The sequence below is a fragment of the Macaca nemestrina genome, chromosome 1, assembly GCF_043159975.1.
Source record: "Macaca nemestrina isolate mMacNem1 chromosome 1, mMacNem.hap1, whole genome shotgun sequence".
Classification (NCBI taxonomy): Eukaryota; Metazoa; Chordata; class Mammalia; order Primates; family Cercopithecidae; genus Macaca; species Macaca nemestrina.
Genome location: NC_092125.1, coordinates 227,454,693 through 227,477,190, shown reverse-complemented (window position 1 = coordinate 227,477,190; position 22,498 = coordinate 227,454,693). Strand labels below are relative to the sequence as shown.

The 22,498-nt window shown below is 48.1% G+C and overlaps 1 protein-coding gene across 1 annotated transcript in view; it reads right to left on the bottom strand.

The window, feature by feature from the left end:
• Window positions 1-22,498, bottom strand: part of LOC105479482 (DnaJ heat shock protein family (Hsp40) member C11) — a 73,363-nt gene that overhangs the window by 12,842 nt on the left and 38,023 nt on the right. Inside the window, exons 5-7 of the mRNA XM_011737476.2 lie at window positions 8,514-8,642; window positions 7,413-7,535; window positions 6,148-6,221 (exon numbers count right to left, since the gene is read on the bottom strand). Coding sequence (XP_011735778.2) covers window positions 6,148-6,221; window positions 7,413-7,535; window positions 8,514-8,642 — 326 coding nt within the window. The remainder of the gene's footprint in view (window positions 1-6,147; window positions 6,222-7,412; window positions 7,536-8,513; window positions 8,643-22,498) is intronic.

Genomic DNA, 22,498 nt, shown 5'->3' with positions numbered 1-22,498 from the left:
ACCTTACCGTCACGTCTATGCATCCCTGGGCCAGCTCCCAGTAAAAAAAAAAGCAGAAGGTTAGGCCTCTGTCCACACAGCAGCAGGGAGGGTCCTAGCCAGAATCTTCCCAGTAACGTCTCGACTCCCCTCAGCCGCCCTCACTTTAGCTACAACCAAAGAGGCACCTGACCGTCTGCATTCCTAAGCCAGCAGGTGCAACCCCGCTCAAGCTAGAATGGCCGGGGGCCGAGGGGTGCGACTCAGAATCACCTACGGAGGGTCTCAAATTAAGTCGTCCAAGACAGTGGTGCCCAAACTACTGCACGCTGGAATCACCCGGCTCATCCCCAAATCACGGCTGGCTGGCTTCTCCGCCGGCATGCTGATTTCCTCAGTGCGGGCCTGGAGTGCGAAGTGTCCCAATGATTCCAAAGTGCGGTAGAGTTTGAGAATCACTTACCTAGAGGACACCCTAGCCCTATGGAACCAGAATTTCTGGGTGGAGGCATCAGTATATTTTTAGAGCTGCTGTGATTTTTGATGTACACCGACAGCTGGGTACTAGTGACAAAAACTACAGGCAAAGCGAGCACGGGAAGCCGGTTCCCGAAAAGGGCCTCTGCAGTTTCTTTCCAAGGGAGTCCAGCCCCATCTTCTGGTGGAAAAGGGGTATTTCATTTTACTAACAATGAAATTCACACTTCATTCAAGGTGATGAAGGGTAAACTAACAGCTGGTTTCTTTAATAAAGAGCTCAACATCAATTGCCTAAGTTTCTTTCTCTCCTTTCTAAGCTCTAGAGGTGATGTTTATGGCATTAAAATAACAGCAGGCAGGCTCACTGGCTCACACCTGTCACCTCAGCACTTTGGGAGGCTGAGGAGGCAAATTGCTTCACCCCAGGAGTTCAAGAACAGCCTGGGCAACAAGGCAAAACCCCCATCTCTACAAAAAATACACAAAATTAGCCGGGTTTGATGGCACGTCCTGTAGTCATAGCGACTTGGGAGGCTGAGGAGGAAGGATCACCTGAGCCTGGACAGGTCGATTTTTTTTTTTTTTGATGGCGTTTCACTCTTGTTGCCCAGGCTGGAGTGCAGTGGCGTGATCTCAGCTCACTGCAACCTCTGCCTCCTGGGTTCAAGGGATTCTCCTGCCCCAGCTTCCCGAGTAGCTGGGACTACAGGCGTCCGCCACCATGTCTGGTTAATTTTTTGTATTTTTAGTAGAGACGGGGTTTCACCATGTTGGCCAGACTGGTCTGGAATTCCTGCCCTCAGGTGATCCACCCACCTTGGCCTCCCAGTGTGCTGGGATTACAGGTGTGAGCCACCGTGCCCAGTCAACAGGTCGTTATTTTTGACTTAATGAGTCAAAATATTGGCTTATTGGGCCGTAACTCCATCATAAATCAGGGAACATCTGCAACTTGATCCAAGGATTAGAGAACCCTGGTTAGCCGACATCCATAACTAATCTGGTCACTACATATTAAGAAACTGGACTGGTAGGCCAGGCGCGGTGGCTCACGCCTGTAATCCCAGAACTTTGGGAGGCCAAGGCGGGTGGATCACAAGGTCAAGTGATGGAGACTATCCTGGCCAACATGGTGAAACCCCGTCTCTACTAAAAATACAAAAATTAGCCAGGCGTGGTGGCGTGTGCCTGTAGTTAGTTCCAGCTACTCAGGAGGCTGAGACAGGAGAATCACTTGAACCTGGGAGGTGGAGTTTGCAGTGAGCCGAGACTGCGCCACTGTACTCCAGCTTGGTAACAGAATGAGACTCCCTCTCAAAAAAAAAAAAAGAAAAAAAAAAAAAAAAAAGAAACCGGCATCTTTGGTCACACATCATCCCCTTGTTTATAAATCAGTCGTCCTTCCGTCTAAATCTGCTCAAGTCTAATAAGCTCTGGGCAGCAGCACTAAATTCAGTTTCCAAGCCTGTAAGCACTGATGATCAGTCCACCCCAGACTCTTGGTGGCCACTCCATGAACAGACACTGAGGCTTGAGCAGACAAAACGGCCAGAAGATTTTCCTTAATAAAGTGTCTTCCAAGCTTGTGTAACCTTAAGAATCACCTGGGGGACTTGAAACACCTCAATTCCCAGTCCCCTCCCTCATAGGACCCAGGGCAGCTTTTTCTTTTCTTTTTTTTTTTTTTTTTTTTTTGAGACGGAGTCTCGCTCTGTCGCCCAGCCCAGGCTGGAGTGCAGTGGCGCGATCTCGGCTCACTGCAAGCTCCGCCTCCCGGGTTCACGCCATTCTCCTGCCTCAGCCTCCCGAGTAGCTGGGACTACAGGCGCCCACAACCGCGCCCGGCTAATTTTTTGTATTTTTAGTAGAGACGGGGTTTCACCGTGGTCTCGATCTCCTGACCCTGTGATCCGCCCGCCTCGGCCTCCCAAAGTGCTGGGATTACAGGCGTGAGCCACCGCGCCCGGCCAGCTTTTTCTTTTTATTTTTTTTTAAGACAGAGTCTCGCTCTGTCACCCAGGCTGGAGTGCAGTGGCTGGATCTCAGCTCACTGCAAGCTCCGCCTCCCGGGTTCACGCCACTCTCCTGCCTCAGTTTCCCGAGTAGCTGGGATTACAGGCGCCCGCCACTGTGCCCGGCTAATTTTGTTATTTTTAGTAGAGACAGTTTCACCATGTTGGCCAGGCTTGTCTTGAACTCCTGACCTCAGGCGACCCGCCTGCCTCGGCCTCCCAAAGTGCTGGGATTACAGGCGTGAGCCACCACGCCCGACCAGCATTTCTTTTTTTTTTTTCTGAGAAAGGGTCTTGCTCTGTTACCCAGGCTGAAGTGCAGTGGTGTCATCATGGCTCACTGCAGCCTCGACCTCCTGACCTCAAGCGATCCTCCCACCTCAGCATCCCACGTAGCTGGGACTACAGGTGTGTGCTACCATGCCTGGTTAATTTTTATATTTTTCATAGAGTCAAGGTTTTGCCATGTTGCCTAGGCTGGTCTCAAACTCCCGAGCTCAAGTGATCATCTCACCTGGCCTCCTAAAGTGCTGGGATTACAGGCGTGAGCCACCACACCCAGCCCCCGAGGCAGCTTCTAACCAGCATCTGAGGTGACCAATCTAAGAGACAGGGTCAGGACACTGATTTGTGTACAGATGCGGTTTCCCTGCTGTTCTCTTCTAAGTTTGAATCCCCGTCCCCTTCTCAGACGCAGTAGGTGAATCCAATGACGTAGAGCAGCACCCACGTGATGCCCCATGGCAGCATGTTCCGCATTCCTTCCACCTTTTTTTAAATTATTTTTTTCGGGGCAGTCTTGCTCTGTCACCTAGGGTGGGGTGCAGTGGTGCAGTCTCAGCTCATTGCAGCCTCAACCTCCCGGGTTCAAGCAATCCTCCCACCTTGGCCTCCCAAAACCCTGGGATTGCAGGTGTGAGTCACACAGGCTCCTTTTCCTCTTTGTGTGTTTGGAAGCACTGCTTTATTTTTATTTTTTATTTTTTTTTAATTTTTATTTATTTTTTTTGAGACGGAGTCTCACGCTGTTGCCCAGGCTGGAGTGCAGTGGCGCGATCTCGGCTCACTGCAAGCTCCGCCTCCTGGGTTCACGCCATTCTCCTGCCTCAGCCTCCTGAGTAGCTAGGACTACAGGCGCCCGCCACCGCGCCCGGCTAATTTTTTGTATTTTTAGTAGAGACGGGGTTTCACTGTGGTCTCGATCTCCTGACCTTGTGATCCACCCGCCTCGGCCTCCCAAAGTGCTGGGATTACAGGCTTGAGCCACCGCGCCCGGCCTTTTTATTTTTTTTTGAGATGGAGTCTCGCTTTGTCGCCCAGGCTGGAGTGCAGTGGCCGGATCTCAGCTCACTGCAAGCTCCGCCTCCCGGGTTTATGCCATTCTCCTGCCTCAGCCTCCCGAGTAGCTGGGACTACAGGCGCCTACCACACCTGGTTAATTTTTTGTACTTTTAGTAGAGACAGGGTTTCACCGTGTTAGCAAGGATGGTCTCGATCTCCTGACCTCGTGATCCACCCGCCTCACCCTCCCAAAGTGCTGGGATTACAGGCGTGAGCCACCACGCCCGGCCAGGAAGCACTGTTTTGGTGCCTCTGCTTAAGCAGCCTCTGCCTGCCCCACAGGCCACGCCCTCCTGTTTCCCAGGCTCCCTCTCAACACTTTTCCTGCTCTCCCTACAACAGGCTGGCCTGCAAGCCTGCCTGTGTTCCCTGCCCCATGCCCCACAGACAAATGACCAGACTAGTGGGCAGCGATTAGGTCAACCCCTGCAGAGCCTGGCAGGCACACAGACACATGTCTCATTGGAAGTGTAATAACTTTCTTTTTTTTTCGAGACAGTCTTGCTCTGCTGCTCAGGCTGGAGTACAATGGTGTGATCCTGGCTCATTGCAACCTCCGCCTCCCGGGTTCAAGCGATCCTCCCACCTCAGCCTCCCAAGTAGCTGGGACTACAGGTAAGCGCCATCACGCCTGGTTAATTTTTATATTTTTATTAGATGGGTTTCGCCATGTTGGCCAAGCTGGTCTCGAACTCCTGACCTCAGGTGATCCTCCCGCCTCAGCCTCCCAAAGTGCTGGGATTTATAGGCATGAGCCACTATGCCCAGCCTAGAGTATATGTTTGATAAGGAAGTTATTCATGCCACTGTGCCTAGGCGCACTTTGGAGGCCAAGGTGGGAAGATCGCCTGAGGTCAGGAGTTAAGAGGCTAGCCTGGCCAACAAGGCGAAACCTTACTCTACAAAACCCAACTCTACAAAAATTAGTCAGGCGTAGTGGTGCCCATCTGTAGTCCCAGCTACTTGGGAGGGTCACCTGTGCCTGGGAGGTTGAGGCTGCAGTGAGCTGAAATTGCACCACTATTCTCCAGCTGGGGTGACAAAGTGAGACCTGTCTCAAAACAAAAAACATGTACTCCAGGCTTGATGAAGTGGCTCATGCTTCTAATCTCAGTGCTTTGGGAGGCCGAGGTGGGAGGACTGCTTGAATCCAAGAGCTTGAGACCAGCCTAGGCAACATAGAGAGACCTTTTCTCTAAAAAAACTAAAAAATGAGCCAGACATGTTGGCACATGCCTGTAATGCTAGTTTTTCAGGAGGCTGAGGGAGGAGGACTGCTTGAGCCCAGGAGTTCAAGGCTGCAGTGAACTATGATTGGGCTATTGCACTCTAACCTGGGCAACAGAACAAAACCTCGTCTCTAAAAAAAAAAAAGTAAAATAAAATAGGCCAGGTGCGGTGGCTCACACCTGTAATCCCAGCACTTTGGGAGGCTGAGGCAGGTGGATCACCTGAGGTCAGAAGTTCGAGACCAGCCTGAGCAACATGGTGAAACCCTGTCTCTACTAAAAATACAAAAATAACTGGGCATGGTGGCATATGCCTGTAGTCCCATCTACTCGGGAGGCTGAGACAGGAGAATCGCTTGAACCCAGGAGGCAGAGGCTGGAGGGAGCCAAGATCACGCCACAGAACTCCAGCCTGGACAACAGAGCAAGACTCTGTCTCAAAAATAAATAAATCAAAAATAAATAAATAAAAAAAATAAACTCCGTATACTCCATTCTAGGACTCCTTCAGCTCTATCTTCCCCTGGAAGAAAGAGGTATTATTTACCCTCCACCAGTTCTTTTATCTGAGCTCACAAAGACATCACTGCCCCCACCATATAGGAAACGAAGACACTGCTGTTGTTCTACAAGGCACAGGGATACACAGTTCTAGGAGTGTGACATCATGGCAGCAGCAGAGACGACAGGAAGCAGAGGCTGGCTGGGGGCTCCGTCTCTGGCATATGTCAATCAACCTGATGATGAGGCAGTCTGTCATTCTCTGGGACAATGGAATGATCCTTAAGTCTGTAAGTGTTTCGGTCCACTGACCAACTCTCCCTGAAAGCACTTTCTCTGCGGCCTCGTGGCATAGGTGAGGGAGGTGTGAGGCCTGGATGGTGCAGCCTGGCCGGGGCTGGGACAAGGGTCCGCCCCCGCAATCCCACCTCTTCCCACCTGCACACTGCCTGGGCTTCACGCCAGTGCTGCACCTGCCCTTGATGTACGCAGTGACCTTGTAGGACAGACAAGACAGTGCCAACTGCCGTGATAAAAAGAACACAGTTCTAGTCTCCTAAGTCAACAAAGACCACCAAAGAGGAGCTGCTGTCTCTCATATTTACCATCTTGGTGTGAGATTACGGAACAGCTTGAGACCAAATAAAGGTCCCTGCAGGTCTCCGGCTCCAAATTCCAACTGTTTGAAAAGGAAAAAGAGAAGGCGTTAGTGGTGTTTTATCTCATAGCAGCAACCCAGGCTCAGGTATGTACCTCTGGGTATAATTCCTTCATTCAATTCACTGGTCTTGCCAGGGCTCTAAAAGAAGGGGGTAGAAGATTGTTAATGTCTCATCTTAACCTTAGCCAAATGGAAATGTCTGCTGCCACAGATCCAAAGGAGACCCAGGTTTCAATGGCACATGTTTCACTGGTGTCCCTCCAAAGAAAAAAACTGCTCACCTCTGATCCTTGCCTCCCAGGCTGAGGTCAGGAGACCAGCCAGCTCCCCACCGCTCCCAGCGCAGCGCCCCCACCTGCAGAGCGCCTGCTGCGGTCAGGTGTGCGCCCCCCACCCCCCCCGCCCCTCCGCATGCACTGCTGACTCCTTTTTATTTTCATCCTGAGCCAAATGTCTCCCAGGTGACTGGGGTGGTCCTCAGGGGTCTGACGTTAAAAGCCCAGCAGCAGTTCCACACTCGCATAGCCTTGGAAGTCACAGCTGAGCCTGGCTGCCGTGTTTACTAGTCTGGGTGACTTTCAAGCAACTCTTCAATGTTAATTTGATGCAGCTCAATTTGCTCGGCAGAACTGGCTGTTAAATGGCCACCAATCAGTGAACCATTGCACTGGAGAGAGCACCTGCCTTCTGAATTGTGCAGGAAAAAGAGCCCACAGGCTTTTTGCTCAAGGGAACACTGAGTTTCAGAGGCTGGATTTCTAGAAGTTGCTGTCTCATAGGAAACCTGAGGAAGACTGACAGGACTTCTCAGATATAAGACCTATTTATCTTTTTTTTTTTGAGATGGAATTTTGCTCTTGTCCCCCAGACTGGAGTGCAATGGTGCGATCTTGACTCACTGCAACCCCCGCCTCCCGGGTTCATGTGATTCTCCTGCCTCAGACTCCCGAACAGCTGGGATTACAGGCAGGCGCCACCACGCCCAGCTAATTTTTGTATTTTTAGTAGAGACGGGGTTTCACCATGTTGGCCAGGCTTATGAGACCTATTTTTCTTTTAGGACCAGTCAACTGATGGAAGTTTGACACTTGGTACCATTTTACAACAACAGGGCCCCCTGGGTGAGTTTGAGGGTGCGCTTTGAGAGTGTAAATGTTCAGAAATAAGACTTTGCATGGACAACACAACTCAGCCAACAGACATTCTCACCTCTCCCCATCCCTTTGCCGAAGTTACTCGTCTGAGCGCAAAGTTAATGGAACCTCCTCCATTTCCATTCTGGGTTGAGAGGCTTCCAGAGAGGATGGCTGTGTCTGTCGCTGTCAAGGGTGCCTAAAAATGATATTTGCTGGTAATGAATGAATCAAAACAACAGGAAGTGCCAGTGGCAGCAGCCTAAAGAACGCACTGTGAGTCCAAGGCCAAAGGTGCAGACGACTCCTCTGTTCAGAAGCACACGTGGATGCAGAACTGCCGCAGCAGCTTGACTTTTCTTTCGCTTTGTTATTTGGTCTGCATGTGACCACAAGGATAATCTGCTTTGCAAAAGCTTTAATGGGCAAATTTCACACCACCAGGGGAAACAGGGGCTGCCTGTCCCAGCGGTATCAGCACAGGGACTTCGCTGTGCGCCTTCCCTCACGGTACACCTGGGGCCTCTCCTGTCCTTGCTTGCCATCAGGGTTCTGGGGGGACTGGAGACTTTTCCATGGCTGTATTCTGTATCAGCTGACTCAGGGAGCTCCAAGAGGGGGCAACTTTCCCCAAGTTAGGACTCCATGTTGTTGGCTGATGCAACGGAGAATAAATTAATGAGCTGAGGAGACACAGATCTACTATAAACACTCAGGAGAATGGCCTGACCTTGCCACATTCAAATAGTGGCAGAATGGTGACATTTTCGTGTGCCCAGGGCTCAGGATGGGACCTGCTATAGCCTTGCGGCACGTAGCAGAATTTGCCTTAAAACTAAAATCAGTGGTTAGAATGATCCATGGAGGTCTGCTTTCTCTCCCAGAACCCCATGACCTTGGGCCTCTACTTCTCCCAGACCATTAACACCCTCTGCTGGAAAGGCCCAAGACCTTGGGAGCCAAGTGCCCCAGCCCACACTCCTGCTGGCTCACATGCCAGCACAGCGGTCACACACGGCTGGGACTGAAGCGCTTTCTTTTTTAAGTGGCTAATTGCATCCTTTCATAAATAAAGATGAGAAAAACCCTGGACAGACTCTCGTTCCAGCTGCTTGGTGTGCTGTGCCTCATTAACTCGAGCCCTTGCAGTACTCGGAGAGGTGGTTGTGTGCTTTACCTCAATGGACTGGGATATGTGCATTTTATTAATTTCAATCTGCGGAAAGCTACTGCCGGACACATCTTCATACTCCTCATCATAGCGATCAAAAAGGTCAGTGGCATCTACTCCAACGCTGATCGTTCCCTGGGGCAGAAAAACAAGCTGTCAGCAGAAGGGGTGGTATTTGTGGAATGAAAGACAATGCTACACTTCAACAGCCAGCTTGCTTTAATTGAACAGGTCATTCGACTTTAGGGTTCACTGGGTTTAGGTAGGACACGCCACCAGGAAGCCCACAAAGCATGAATGTCGCAGTCCGAACCAAACTGCAGAGCACCACAGATGTCCGGAGCTAGAATACATCATTTGACCAGCAGAGCTGGTCTGCATGTCTGCAGAGCAATGACATGCCAAAGACAAAAGTGTTAGTCAAAGAAGAGCAACACAGTTTGATTTTCAGAGACCAAACAGGCCCGTGAATGCATAAAGCAACCTAGAAATGAGCTACATGGATCAAACATTTTTTGGTAAACACCGTACACTGCAAAACTACCCTAAAACTCTTTAAATAAAAATACTTTCAAAGATAAAGCAGCACAAATTATGAACAAATGGGAGACTTAAAAATTAATCCTTCTCAAATTAATTTGAGAATTAAGTTTGAGAAACAGAAGTGTATTCACTCAAGGAATTCTAAGCTAAAATTTTGCTGATAAAAATGCTTGTTATGCAGAAAATCAATGTTTGTTATTCTTTTATGGTCACAACTTTAAAAATGGACACATATCTTAATCCAGTATATAAAACCATGGCCACATACACTTTTTAAATTAAACTTTCGCAGCCCATTACAACAATTTTTTTTTTTTTGAGATGGAGTCTCGCTCTGTCGCCCAGGCTAGAGTGCAGTGCCGCGATCTCGGCTCACTGCAAGCTCTGCCTCCCGGGTTCATGCCATTCTCCTGCCTCAGCCTCCTGAGTAGCTGGGACTACAGGCGCCCGTCACCACCCCAGCTAATTTTTTGTATTTTTAGAGATGCGGTTTCACCACGTTAGCCAGGATGGTCTTGATCTCCTGACCTTGTGATCCGCCCACCTCGGCCTCACAAGGTGCTGGGATTACAGGCGTGAGCCACCACGCCCGGCCTTGTATTTTTTTTTTTTTTTTTTTTTTGAGATGGAGTCTCATTCTGTCGCCCGGGCTGGAGTGCAGTGGGCACGATCTTGGCTCACTGCAAGCTCCGCCTCCCGGGTTCACGCCATTCTCCTGCCTCAGCCTCCCGAGTAGCTGGGACTACAGGTGCCCACCACCATGCCCGGCTAATTTTTTGTATTTTTAGTAGAGATGTGGTTTCACCATGTTAGCCAGGATGGTCTCGATCTCTTGCCTTCGTGATCTGCCCACCTTGGCCTCCCAAGGTGCTGGGATTACAGGCGTGAGCCACCATGCCCGGTCTTGTTTTGTTTTTTTTTTTGATACGGAGTCTCACTCTGTCGCCCAGGCTGGAGGGCAGTGGCATGATCTAGGCTCACTGCAACCTCTGCCTCCCGGGTTCAAGCGATTCTCCTGCCTCAGTCTCCTATGTAGCTGTGATTACAGGCATGCACCACCATGCCCGGCTAATTTTGTATTTTTAGTAGAGATGGGGTTTCACCACATTGGTCAGGTGGTCTCCAACTCTCAACCTCAGGTGATCTGCCCACCTCAGCCTCCCAAAGTGCTGGGATTACAAGCGTGAGGCACAGCGCCCAAGCTAAAACAATTTATTGAGGTTTAATTTCTGTATTACAATATAAACTGCACCCATTTGAAATGCACAATTCAATGAGTCTTTGACATGTATATGCTGGTGAAACTACCTCCAAATCAAGACACAGAACATTTCTATCACCCCATAAGTAGCCTGACAGAGTGGTTTTTGTTTTGTTTTGTTTTCTTGAGACGGAGTCTCACTCTGTTCCCCAGGCTGGAGTGCAAAGGTGCAATCTCGGCTCACTGCAGGCTCCCCCTCCCGGGTTCATGCCATTCTCCTGCCTCAGCCTCCCAACTAGTTGGGACTACAGGTACCCGCCACCACGCCCAGTTAATTTTTTGTATTTTTAGTAGAGACGGGGTCTCACGTGTTAGCCAGGATGGTCTTGATCTCCTGACCTCGTGATCCGCCCACCTTGGCGGCCTCCCAAACTATTGGGATTACAGGCATGAGCCACCGTGCCCGGCCGGCCGAGAGAGTGTTTTAAGTGGTCAAGAAAGGGACCTCTGAGAAGGGGGCGTGGGAACAAAGACACAAATGAGGATGGCCCTCGTGGGCACCCAGTGGAGGGGCAAGGAGGTCTCTAGGGCTGGAACGGAGGGGCAATGGCAGGTGAGTTCAGACAGGGTGGTGTTTGGGTAGTCTATGGAGTGTCACAGGTGGGGTTTAAATCTGTTGTTTCTGTTGGTTTAGCCATTAGCTCAGATTTTTCACTTTTATGTCAGAGTGCGTTTTGCAGATGGACCATCACTTTATTTCTAGCATCTGCCATGGTCTCATCTAATGTGTGAGACGCACAGTGCCTTTAGGAGCTGACCAGTGAGATCCCACCACTCTTTTGCCATTTCTTTGCAGATGAACTGTAGGAAGCACCTCCCTTTCTAGGTTGGGCATGTGTGCTGCACGCTGACGCAGTGGTGAGGTGCAGCTCACTCCTGGCCTCGGTCGTGGGGAAGTATCAGATGCTGCTGCCCATGTGGCGGAGCCGGTGGCGGCCAGAGCCTTGGCGTGTGGGGCAGCTGAAGTTGTCGAGCCCGCTGGTCAGCCACATCCCTAGGAAACTCCAACTATATATGAAAACGTGTGGGGAACACAGGTGGCCTGTGCTGCAGAGCCTGTCAAAGAGCACCCTGAGCACCGCTGCCACGATGTTTCCGTCGCCTGTTGAAGGATACCTGTCAGGCTTTGCACATGTCTTCTGTGAAGAGCCAGAGTGAAGACTTTTGGTGCCGTACGGCCTGTTGTCGGAATTCATCTCTGCTACTCAAATGGGAAAGCGGCCAGATAAACAGTCAATGACTGAGTGTGTCTGTGTTCCAATACAACACTGCTCATGAAGCTGAAATCTGAATTTCACATAACTTTCATATGTCACAACGGCCTCTTCCTTTGGTTTTTCTTGACCATTAAAAAATGCAAAAACCATTCTTAGCTCACAGGCCACAGGAAAACAGGCAGTGGCTTGAATCTGGAAATCCTTGATATAAATCTACAGGTTTTTGTTGCTGTTTGGCGATGCTTTCTTTTTCAATAAACTCTTCAGGCAGGGCTGACACTGAGTATTAAATTTCCATTTTCCCAGAGAGCTGATGAACTTAAAAATCGCATAAACTGTTTTTCCACACTGATCATCCAAAGTGCTAACTCTGAGCACGTGAAAATCAAGTTTCAGATCTGCTGGAGAAGCACCAGCGTCAACGGTCAGTCATTCCTCCAAGAAGACTGTGCCGGAAAGTGGGCTGTAGCAGCAGGTGTATTTACATATAACTGTGAAAATCATTTTTCATTTAGATCAAATGGTAGTTCCTCTACATTAATTTCACTCACATTTCCACTCCAAGGTCTGCAATGCACAAATGAAAGATAAAGCAACAGCTGTTTCTGTGTTGGTTGCCCTATTAGCCCAACTTCCCAACTGTTAATGATGCTAGCTTTTTTTTTTTTTTTTTTTGAGATGGAGTCTCGCTGTGTCATCAGGCGACATTAGCCATTAGTCCAGTGCAGTGCAGTGGCACGATCTCGGCTCACTGCAACCTCCGCCTCCCGGGTTCAAGCGATTCTCCTGTCTCAGTCTCCCGAGTAGTTGGGACTACAGGCGTGCGCCACTATGCCCAGCTAATTTTTGTATTTTTAGTAGAGACAGGGTTTCACCATGTTGACCAGGATGATCTTGATCTCTTGACCTCGTGATCCGCCTGCCTCGGCCTCCCAAAGTGCTGAGATTACAGGTGTGAGCCACCGTGCCTGGCCAGTGCTAGCTTTCTATCAGATGCTTCAATCTGAAAAATGCATTAACCCTAATAATTACTTGATTTCGGTTGAGGGTGAAACGCCTGACATTATAAATGCTACTATAAACTCAATTTAAAAGTTCCACATTGAAGGTAAACGTGTTTTTTTTTTTTTTTTTTGTGGTGATATTCAAATATCAACTTTGAGGCAGTGTAGCGTTATGGTAAAAAATATTTTTATTAAGTCAAGAAACCCATGGACTAGAAACATCCTTAGAATTAGTTGTAGTGATACATAATGTATAATTGTGTCAAAACAAGCTGTGGTACTCTACCCATGGAAAATGAAGTTGTAGTTGTCAAAATTCACAAATTTTTATATTCACAGAGTAACAGCACAAACACATCCCTGTGATGACGATGATTCTGAGTAATAAAAAAAACTGCACGGCAGTATATGAACAATTTGTGGCCAGGTGCGGTGGCTGATACCTGTAATCCCAACGCTTTGGGAGGCTGAGGCAGGTGGATCACCTGAAGTCAGGAGTTCGAGACCAGCCTGGCCAGCATGGTGAAACCCTGTCGCTACTAAACATACAAAAATTAGCTGGGCACGTGTCCCAGCTACTCTGGAGGCTGAGGCAGGAGAACTGCTTGAACTTGAAAGGTGGAGGTTGCCGTGAGCCAAGATCTCGCCACTGCACTCCAGCATGGGTGACAGAACAAGACTCTGTTTCAAAAACAACAGGCTGGGCGCAGTGGCTCATGCCTGTAATCCCAGCACTTTGGGAAGCCGAGGCAGGCGGCTCACGAGGTCAGGAGTTCAAGACCAGCCTGACCAACATGGTGAAACCCCGTCTCTACTAAAAATACAAAAATTTGCCAGGCGTGGTGGCGTGTATCTGTAATCCCAGCTCCTCAGGAGGCTGAGGCAGGAGAATTGCTTCTACCTGGGAGGCAGAGGTTGCAGTGAACCAAGATCGTGCCACTGCACTCCAGCCTGGGCAACAGAACAAGACTCTGTCTTAAAAAAAAAAAAAAAAAAAAAATTACAATCACTGAAAATAAGGCTTGTAATGAAAAATACTCTGAAGCTGATCTTTTTGTTGGGGAAAAAACCATACAAAATAAATAAGAGTTCAAACGGTTTATGAGATATAATTTTGAAATTCCATAATGGCATTTTGGAGTATCTTTATTTTGGGTAGGAATCTTGGTGGAGCTGTCATGTTTAATTGGATAAATTTATATTCTGTTCTAGAATGAAATGGAATTGAAAAGGTCTACAGTTTTGTAGCATCTAAATTTGATAAAACATTCAAAAGATCACAAATAAAGATGATTTAGAAAAATGTGTCAAAGAAAACTGTTGTGAATAAAGTTAAAAAGACGATACCTGTCAAAATACTTGGGCCAAGATATTTTTATGTTCTAATATGAAGAAATTTAGAATGGAGAGAGTATTTTCTAAATTAAAAATATGATACACAGAGAAGAATCAATTAAATGTGTCAAAAATTTCGGTTGGGTGCTGTGGCTCACTCCTGCAATCCCAGTACTTTGGGAGGCTAAGGTGAAGGGACTGCTTGAGCCCAGGAGTTTGAGACCGGCCTAGGCAACATGTTGAGACTCTGTCTCCACAAAAAAACTAAAAAAAAAAAAAAAAAAAAAAAAAAAAAAAAAAAAAAAAAAGAAAAGATTAGCTGGCAGTGGTGGTATCCGCCTGTGGTCCCAGTCACCTGGGAGACTGAGGTGGGAGGATTCCTTAAGCCCAGGAGGTCAAGGCTGCAGTGAGCCGTGACTGTATCACTGCACTCTAGCCTGGGTGATAGTATGAGACACTGTCTCAAAGTAAAATAAAACTTGCTAAATATAAATGCAACTTTCATAAAGATAGTAGGCAATGGTATTAAAGAAAAAGACACTGGAAATACACTCTTCACAAAACAGCGTGACACACTGTGGAAGTTAGATCAAAGGCCTCCCAAGGAACCATGCCTGCGGGTACTCATGCCCTCATAAAGAGCCCTCTCCTTGATCCTGAACCTCTCGGGTTCATAAAAGCAACTCTCAGACTTGCTTTTGTCCGACAGAATGCACGGATTTGATGGTGCTGACTTCAAGACCAGCTCATGAGAAGCCTTGCAGCTCGGCCCAGGTCTCTAAAATGCACTATCTGGGTGACACTAGCTAATATGTATTAAGTCCAGCTACCCAGAGACTGCTGTTGGCAAGGAAGCCTGAGGGGAGAGGTTGCCTGGAGAGAGAGCGATGCCAGCCAACTCCGCTGAGGTACACGAGACATGAAAGCAGAAGCCACTGCTGGCGTGCAGACCAGCAAGCCTGCAGAGGATGAGACCCAGCTACCACCTGACTGCAACCCCTGGGAGCACCACCCCATCACGGTCAAGTCCCAGCCAATCCACAGAACTGTGAGACAGTATGGAATTGTTGTTGGAAGCCACCAAGTTTGGAAATGGTTATACAGCAGCACATAATCAGAACACTGATATTGGAGACAGACAAGGTTGATGAACAGACTAAAAGTCTGTGGATACATGCCCCAAATAATAATTCCTACTCTTTTTTTTTTTTTTTTGAGATGGAGTCTTGCTCTGTCACCTGGGCTGGAGTGCAGTGGCGTCATCTCGGTTCACTGCAAGCTCCGCCTCCTGGGTTCACGCCATTCTCCTGCTTCAGCCTCCTGAGTAACTATGACTACAGGTGCCTGCCACCATGAGTGGCTAATTTTTTTTGTATTTTTAGTAGAGATGGGGTTCCACCGTGTTTGTTAGCCAGGATGGTCTCGATCTCCTGACCTTGTGATCCGCCCGCCTCAGCCTCCCAAAGTGCTGGGATTACAGGCGTGAGCCAATGCACCCGGCCGCCATGTTTTCTTAAGAACATTTTATTTTATTTTATTTTAAGAGACAGAATCTTCTCCAAGCTGTAGTGCAGTGGCACAAACAGCTCAATGCAGCCTCAAACTCCTGGGCTCAAGTGATTCTCCTCCCTCAGCCTCCCAAGTAGTTGGGACCATAGGCACATGCCACCACACCTGGCTAATTTTTGTATTTTTTGTAGAGACAGAGTCTCGCTATATTGCCCAGGCTGATCGCCAACTCTTGGGATCAAGCAATCCTCCTGCCTTAGCCTCCCAAAATGCTGGGATCACAGGTGTGAGTCATCGTGCCTGTCCCAATATTTTATTTTTCAACTACCTTTGAATAAATTATTTATAGTTTCTCTGATATAATAAAACCAATATTCATTAAAACATATTTCAACAAATGACATAATCTGAATATTTTATTTTATTTTTTTAGAGACAGGGTCTTACTTTGCTGCCCAGGCTAGAGTGTGGTGGCTTGATCACAGCTCACTGTTGCCCTGAACTCTCGGACTCAAGGGATATCCCTTCCTCGGCCTCCTAAACAGCTGGAATTACAGGCGCGTGCCACTGTGCCTGGTTAATTATTTAAAAAGTTCTTTTTTTTTTTTTTTTGAGATGGAGTTGCACTCTTGTCGCTCAGGCTGGAGTGCAATGGCACAATCTCAACTCACTGCAACCTCAGCCTCCTGGGTTCAAGTGATTCTCCTGCCCCAGCTTCCTGAGTAGCTGGGATTACAGGTGTGTGCCATTGCACCCAGCTAATTTTTGTATTATTGGTAGATATGAGGTTTCACCATGTTGGCCAGGCTGGTCTCGAACTCCTGACCTCAGGTGTTCCGCCTGCCTCGGCCTCCCCAAGTGCTGGGCTTACAGGCGTGAGCCACCATGCCCAGTCCTAATATATAATTTATATATTGCATTTATTGCAGATTCTGTGTCCCTCAACTAGATCATTAAGCTTCACGGCAGGATTAGGTTGTCTGTTTTATTCTCTGCTGAATGTTCACATTCCTAAAGTGTCTGGCACGTTACAGGCACCTAAATTAAATTACTTTGTGAATAAATCAACCATTTTCACCCATCTCCAACCCACAAAATTGCTAATATTAAACCAAGTCAACGAAAGATGACCATTTGCCCCATTTCCCCCCTTTCGTAGCTAGCACATTTCTCCCTGTTAAATCTTTCTTTCTTTTTTTTTTTTTTTTTGAGACGGAGTCTCACTCTGTTGCTCAGGATGGACTGCAGTGGCATGATCTCGGCTCACTGCAAGCTCCACCTCCCGGTTCACACCATTCTCCTGCTTCAGCCTCCCGAGTAGCTGGGACTACAGGCGCCTACCACCTCGCCCAGCTAGTTTTTTGTATTTTTAGTAGAGACAGGGTTTCACTGTGTTAGCCAGGATGGTCTCGATCTCCTGACCTCATGATCCGCCTGCCTCGGCCTCCCAAAATGCTGGGATTACAGGCCTGAGCCTCTGTGCCCAGCCGTTAAATCTTATTTTGTAGTTTAATCCCTTCATTCTTATTAACTGGGCTCTTTGAGAACCTTCTGCCTTGGGTTAACTGTGAATGTGATAAACACGTCTTCACTGACATCACTCAGAAACTCTGAGCATGAGTTAGAGCCTTTCTCCCACAACGAGAAACTTCTTGCCAGGGAGGAGATGATGCATTTGTACTCGTTGAGTAGAATCAGTTGTTTATTCAGCCAGGAATGTACCATTCTAAATTCTTTATTTTTTGGTTTCAAACCTTCTTTAAAAAATTTAAAACATTTAACTGACAAATAGAGATCGCACACGTTCCAGGTGTACAGTGTGCTGATTTGATACATGCAGACACTGTGTAGTAATGATCACAATCATGTTAACACATTCAACATCAACCAGGCGGAATTATTTTCATGTTTATATTTATCTGGCCATGAGGGCAACATAAGAAATTTCTGTCAATTGCAATCTCAAAAGGAACTCTTTACTAACCGAAAATTCCACCAAAAGAGGTGATACAAGGCAACGTGAAATTCACCTGTTTATAACTGATGCACCCACCAGCATGGCACTCATGACGGTTCCCACAGAATCACTTCATCTCAAATGGAAGTCAGAGCCTGTCCTCCCCGGATAAACAGTAGTCTCTAATTCTGAAACCTTGTTTGTAAGGATTATGCTGACACGAAGGGGTGAAACAGCCCTCTGACGGAGACTCACTTCAAGACAAACAGCGGTTTTACCTTTGAAGCCCTCTGTGCCTTCTATCCCGACTGCCAAGGCCACTCTTCTCCAGGGTTTCAGTTTCACGTCACAGCACTTCCCCAGACCTCATTCACCAGGCTTTGGTCCCTCTGCTCCTTACCAGACAACTTCCCACAATCTCCAATTGCAACAGCAGCCCATTTTCTGCAGCCCATTGCCTTGTCCTGTCACTACGCACAACAAACATATGGGTCAAACAATCCTTCTTTTGCTCTATCATGCTCTCAGCCAAGTCCGGGCAGTTTTATGACATCAGAACCACTTCCACAGAACAGACTGAAGTCATAAGCCCGGGCGACTCTGCTGGCTACAGTCATTGCCAGGGCAACCCCAGAATCCTTGAAAAATAACCAAGTGATGCACTCTTACAGCTTTATGAAAACATTTTGGCATTTAAGAATATTTTTATGGTTATATGCCTTCCTTGATATATTATTCATTTATTTTTTGAGATGGGGTCTCTGTCACCCAGGCTGGAGTGCATCTTGGAGGCTGGAGCCAGGCTGGCACGATCCTGGCTTACTGCAACCTCCACCTCCAGGGCTCAAGCGTTCCTCCTGCCTTAGCCTCCTGAGTAGCTGGGACTACAGGAGCACACCACCATGCCCAGTTAATTATTATTATTTTTTGAAGAGATGTGATTTTGCCATGTTGCCTGGGCTGTTGATACATTATTTTTATATATTTATTTAGAGATGGCGTCTCGAGCTTGTCACTCAGGCTGGACTGCAGTGGTGCGATCTCACTGAAACCCCCGCCTCCCAGGTTCAAGCAATTCTCCTGCTTCAGCCTCCCAAGTAGTTGGGATTACAGGCACCTGCCAGCACACCCGGCTAATTTTTGTATTTTTAGTAGAGATGGGGTTTCACCGTGTTGGTCAGACTGGTCTGGAACTCCTGACCTCAGATGATGCACCCACCTCAGCCTCCCAAAACGCTGGTGAGAGATGAAGCCAGACGGACTTCCTGGGTCGGGTGAGGACTTGGAGAACTTTTCTGTCTTACAAGAGGATTGTAAATGTACCAATCACCACTCTGTAAAAACGCACCAATCAGCACTCCGTGGCTAGCTAGAAGATTGCAAATGTACCAATCAGCACTCTGTAAAAATGCACCAATCAATGCTCTATGGCTAGCTGGAGGATTGTAAATGCACCAATCAGCACTCTGTAAAAACGCACCAATCAGCGCTCTGTGGATTGTAAGTGCACTAATCAGCACTATGTAAAATGGACCAACTGGCACTCTGTAAAATAGACCAATCAGCAGGACATGGGCGGGGAGAAATAAAGAAATAAAAGATGGCCACCCCAGCCAACAGCAGCAACCCGCTTGGGTCTCCTTCCACACTGTGGAAGCTTTGTTCTTTTTGCTCTCCACAATAAGTCTTGCTGCTGCTTACTCTTTAGGTCTGCACCACCTTTAAGTGCTGTAACACTCACCGTGAAGGTCCGCAGCTTCATTCTTGAAGTCAGCGAGACCACAAACTCACTGGAAGGAACGAACTCTGGACACACTCGGATTACAGGCGTGAGCCACCACGCTTGGCCGATACATCATTTACATTTTTTTCTAATAAAGCTGAATTGTGTTTTTCAGCTATTACACAAACCACGCTGATGATGGGGTTTTCTAGATAAGAGAGGTCTTGCCAAGGAGTGTATATCAATCTCTGTAATAGCAAAAATGGCCCAGAAATAACGTAAATCTCCATGAAACTATTTTGTCGTAGGGTCAAAAAACTAAAGCAATATGTGCCCGCAGAGAGTCAAGCTCCTTTGCCCCCGTACCCCCAAACAAACCTAACTTAATCATCTGCTCCACATGGGATGTAAACAAGTTCATGAAGGAGGCAGCAATGAAGTCGGACAAGCTGCCTGGGATCAAATTGCCTTCTAAATATGCTCGAAGTGGCTGCCGTCCACAGAGAGAGAAGATTTATGGGTATTAAGGAAAAAAGGAATGAAAATAATCAATACGAAGTGAATACAGCACAGAACGACACTGTTACATGATCTTAAGTCCTTAAAATGCAAGAAATGTGGATGGATTATGCAAATAAGACAGAAATCTGACGATGGCAGGAGGATGCCCAGGGTGGTCCAGTCGGGCTCCAGTTTCACATACTGTTCTCAGGGATGAACCCCACGTCCTCCCCAGCCACCAATTCTCTCCCTGATGCCAGTTCAATGTGGAGGGCCCTAAAGACACTGGGACCACAGCAACCGGAGGGTGGCGTTTTCCAGCAGGACATACAGGCAGGAATTTACTCCCACAGGGCAAAGCAAAGGCGGAAAACAGGTAATTAGAGCTAAGGACTGTGGGGTCCAAAGACTTAACCCAGAAAGTGGGCCTCCCATTACATGGAGGCAGAAACTGGACTAAGAATGCAGAAGGGACTTGATCAAGGGCACAGACAGGAAGGTGGAATCTGAGTCTGGATGTAGGACGCTGCACTGTAAGTCCAAGGTTCTCCCATGCTGCCTCCCACACACGGATGTGCCTGTGTGTGTGTGCATGCATGCGTTCCATCAGCTGGAGCCAGTGGGCAAAGTGGACACACCTCGGGGCTGGGGATTCTACTTGTTCCCTCCTGGGCACCATGGTGCCTGGCAAGGCACATTCCACACAAGTCCGTATCACAGCCAGCCATACTGCAAACAGCACCGGACCCGGCCCCAGGCAACGGCTGCGGGAATTGTTCGAGGGCCATTTTCTTTTATTTTTTTTTGAGACTGAGTCTCTCTCTGTCACCCGGGCTAGAGTGCAGTGGCATGATCTCGGCTCACTTCAAGCTCTGCTTCCCGGGTTTAGGCCATTCTCTTGCCTCAGCCTCCTGAGTAGCTAGGACTACAGGCGCCTGCCACCACGCCCAGCTAACTTTGTATTTTTAGTAGAGATGGGGTTTCACTGCATTAGCCAGGATGGTCTTATCTCCTGACCTCGTGATCCGCCCACCTCAGCCTACAGGCGTGAGCCACTGCGCCCAGCCTCGACGGCCATTTTCAAATCCCAACTCACAGGTCCCACCCATTCCTGACCAAGCTAAGAATTTCCTCCTCAGTGTTGAATGAACCACCACCACCACATTTCGTTCTGAATGTCAGTTTGCATTTATATAGCAAGATTATCTTTCCCTAATAAATTAACATCTATTTCATGTGTTTTCAATCTTTCCACAACTTGGCATGGTAGTCAGGACAGATGTCCTCATTTTACAAAAGAGAAAACGGAGCACTGTCCAACGCCTCACTCTGTGTCCTGCCTCCTGCTGGCAGTTGTACCTTCTAACCTGGGCTTTTCCTCACTAGGCTTTTTTGCTTGGTAGATACATCAACCTACTGGAAATCCCTACCTCATCTGCTCTTATTGGTGAAAACAGAGAGAAATATGCACCCGCGTTTCGGGCGGCAATAATATCACGCATGGGATACAGCCTGCAAACCCCTCTGAGCTGAGGTCCTCTGTGAGGGTCCAGCTGACAGGCTGATCCCTAAGTCATCAAAAGTGTCCTTCTGTTTTTGTTTAAGACAGGACCTTGCTCTGTTGCCCAGGCTGGAGTGCAGTGGTGCAATCACGGCTCACTGCAACCTTGAACTCCTGGGCTAGGGCAATCCTCCTTCGTCTGCCTCCCAAGTAACCTGGACTACAGGTATGTGCCACTGTGTCCAGCTAATTTGTAAATATTTTGTAGAGATGGGAGTCTTGTTATGTTGCCCAGGCTGACCTCAAACTCCTGAACTCAAGCAATCCTCCTGCCTTGGCCTCCCAAAGTGCCAGGATTACAGGAATAAGCCGCCATGCCTGGCTTCCCCATGGTCTTTTTGTTTGTTTGTTTGAGACTCTGCTGCCCAGGCTGCAGTGCAGGGGTGCAATCTTGGCTCACTGCAGCCTGGACCTCCCAGGCTCAAGGGATCCTCCCACCTCAGCCTCCCAGGTAGCTGGATCTACAGGTGCATGTTACCATGCCTGGCTAATTTTAGTATTTTATTTGTAGACACGGAGTCTCACTATGTTGCCTAGGCTGGTCTCGAACTCCTGAACTCAAGTGATCCGCCCACCTTGGCCTCCCAAAGTGCTGGGATTACAGGCGTGCACCACCACACCTGGCCTCTATGGTCTCCTTAAAGCGGAGATCACCCCTTTCTTTTCAGGACAAGGATGTTTGCTCATCTTGAAAAGCAAAAAAACCTGTCAGAAATGGAATGAAAGATCTACCTCAAATCCTCTCCTTAAAATGCTGGACAGCCAACATCTGGTTATCGCTCAGGATTTCTGATTAGAAAATGTTTGATTTATTTGGAAGCAGTTTTATGGAAGTAGCAAAGTATAGGACATTTTAAAAATCACTTGCATGTCTGTGTGAGATGGTCACAGCTGCGCTCCCTCTTTCCACAGAAACATGGCCTGCAGACACATTTGCAGAGTCCTAATAAGCAACTGTCACACACCCCCAGATGGCCGATTTGATCATAGGACACGGATGCAGGATGATAGTGAGGTTCTCTTTCCCTTTCACTGCTCCTAACACAACAAACCTTCAGCCAGAACAGCAAAAACGCCAAAGGAACAGCCTGCTCCTGCCAGGCACCCTGACCCCACCTCCACCTGCCAACACAGACCTTCCAAACTGGACCTCCCGCGGGCACCTGGCTGGGAGATCCAAGCAGGAATCATTAGCACAGCTCAGGGCACCTCGGAGATTTTCAACTCTCCCAATTATCCCAAACTCCCCAACTCGGTTCACTCAGGGTTTTGATTCTCTGCCTCTATCTGACCAAAAGGTAACCCTGCACTTCTGAGGACCTCACCTGTTGAGGGGAGAGTGAGTAGATGGGAGTGGAGGTGTTACCATTTTCAAATATA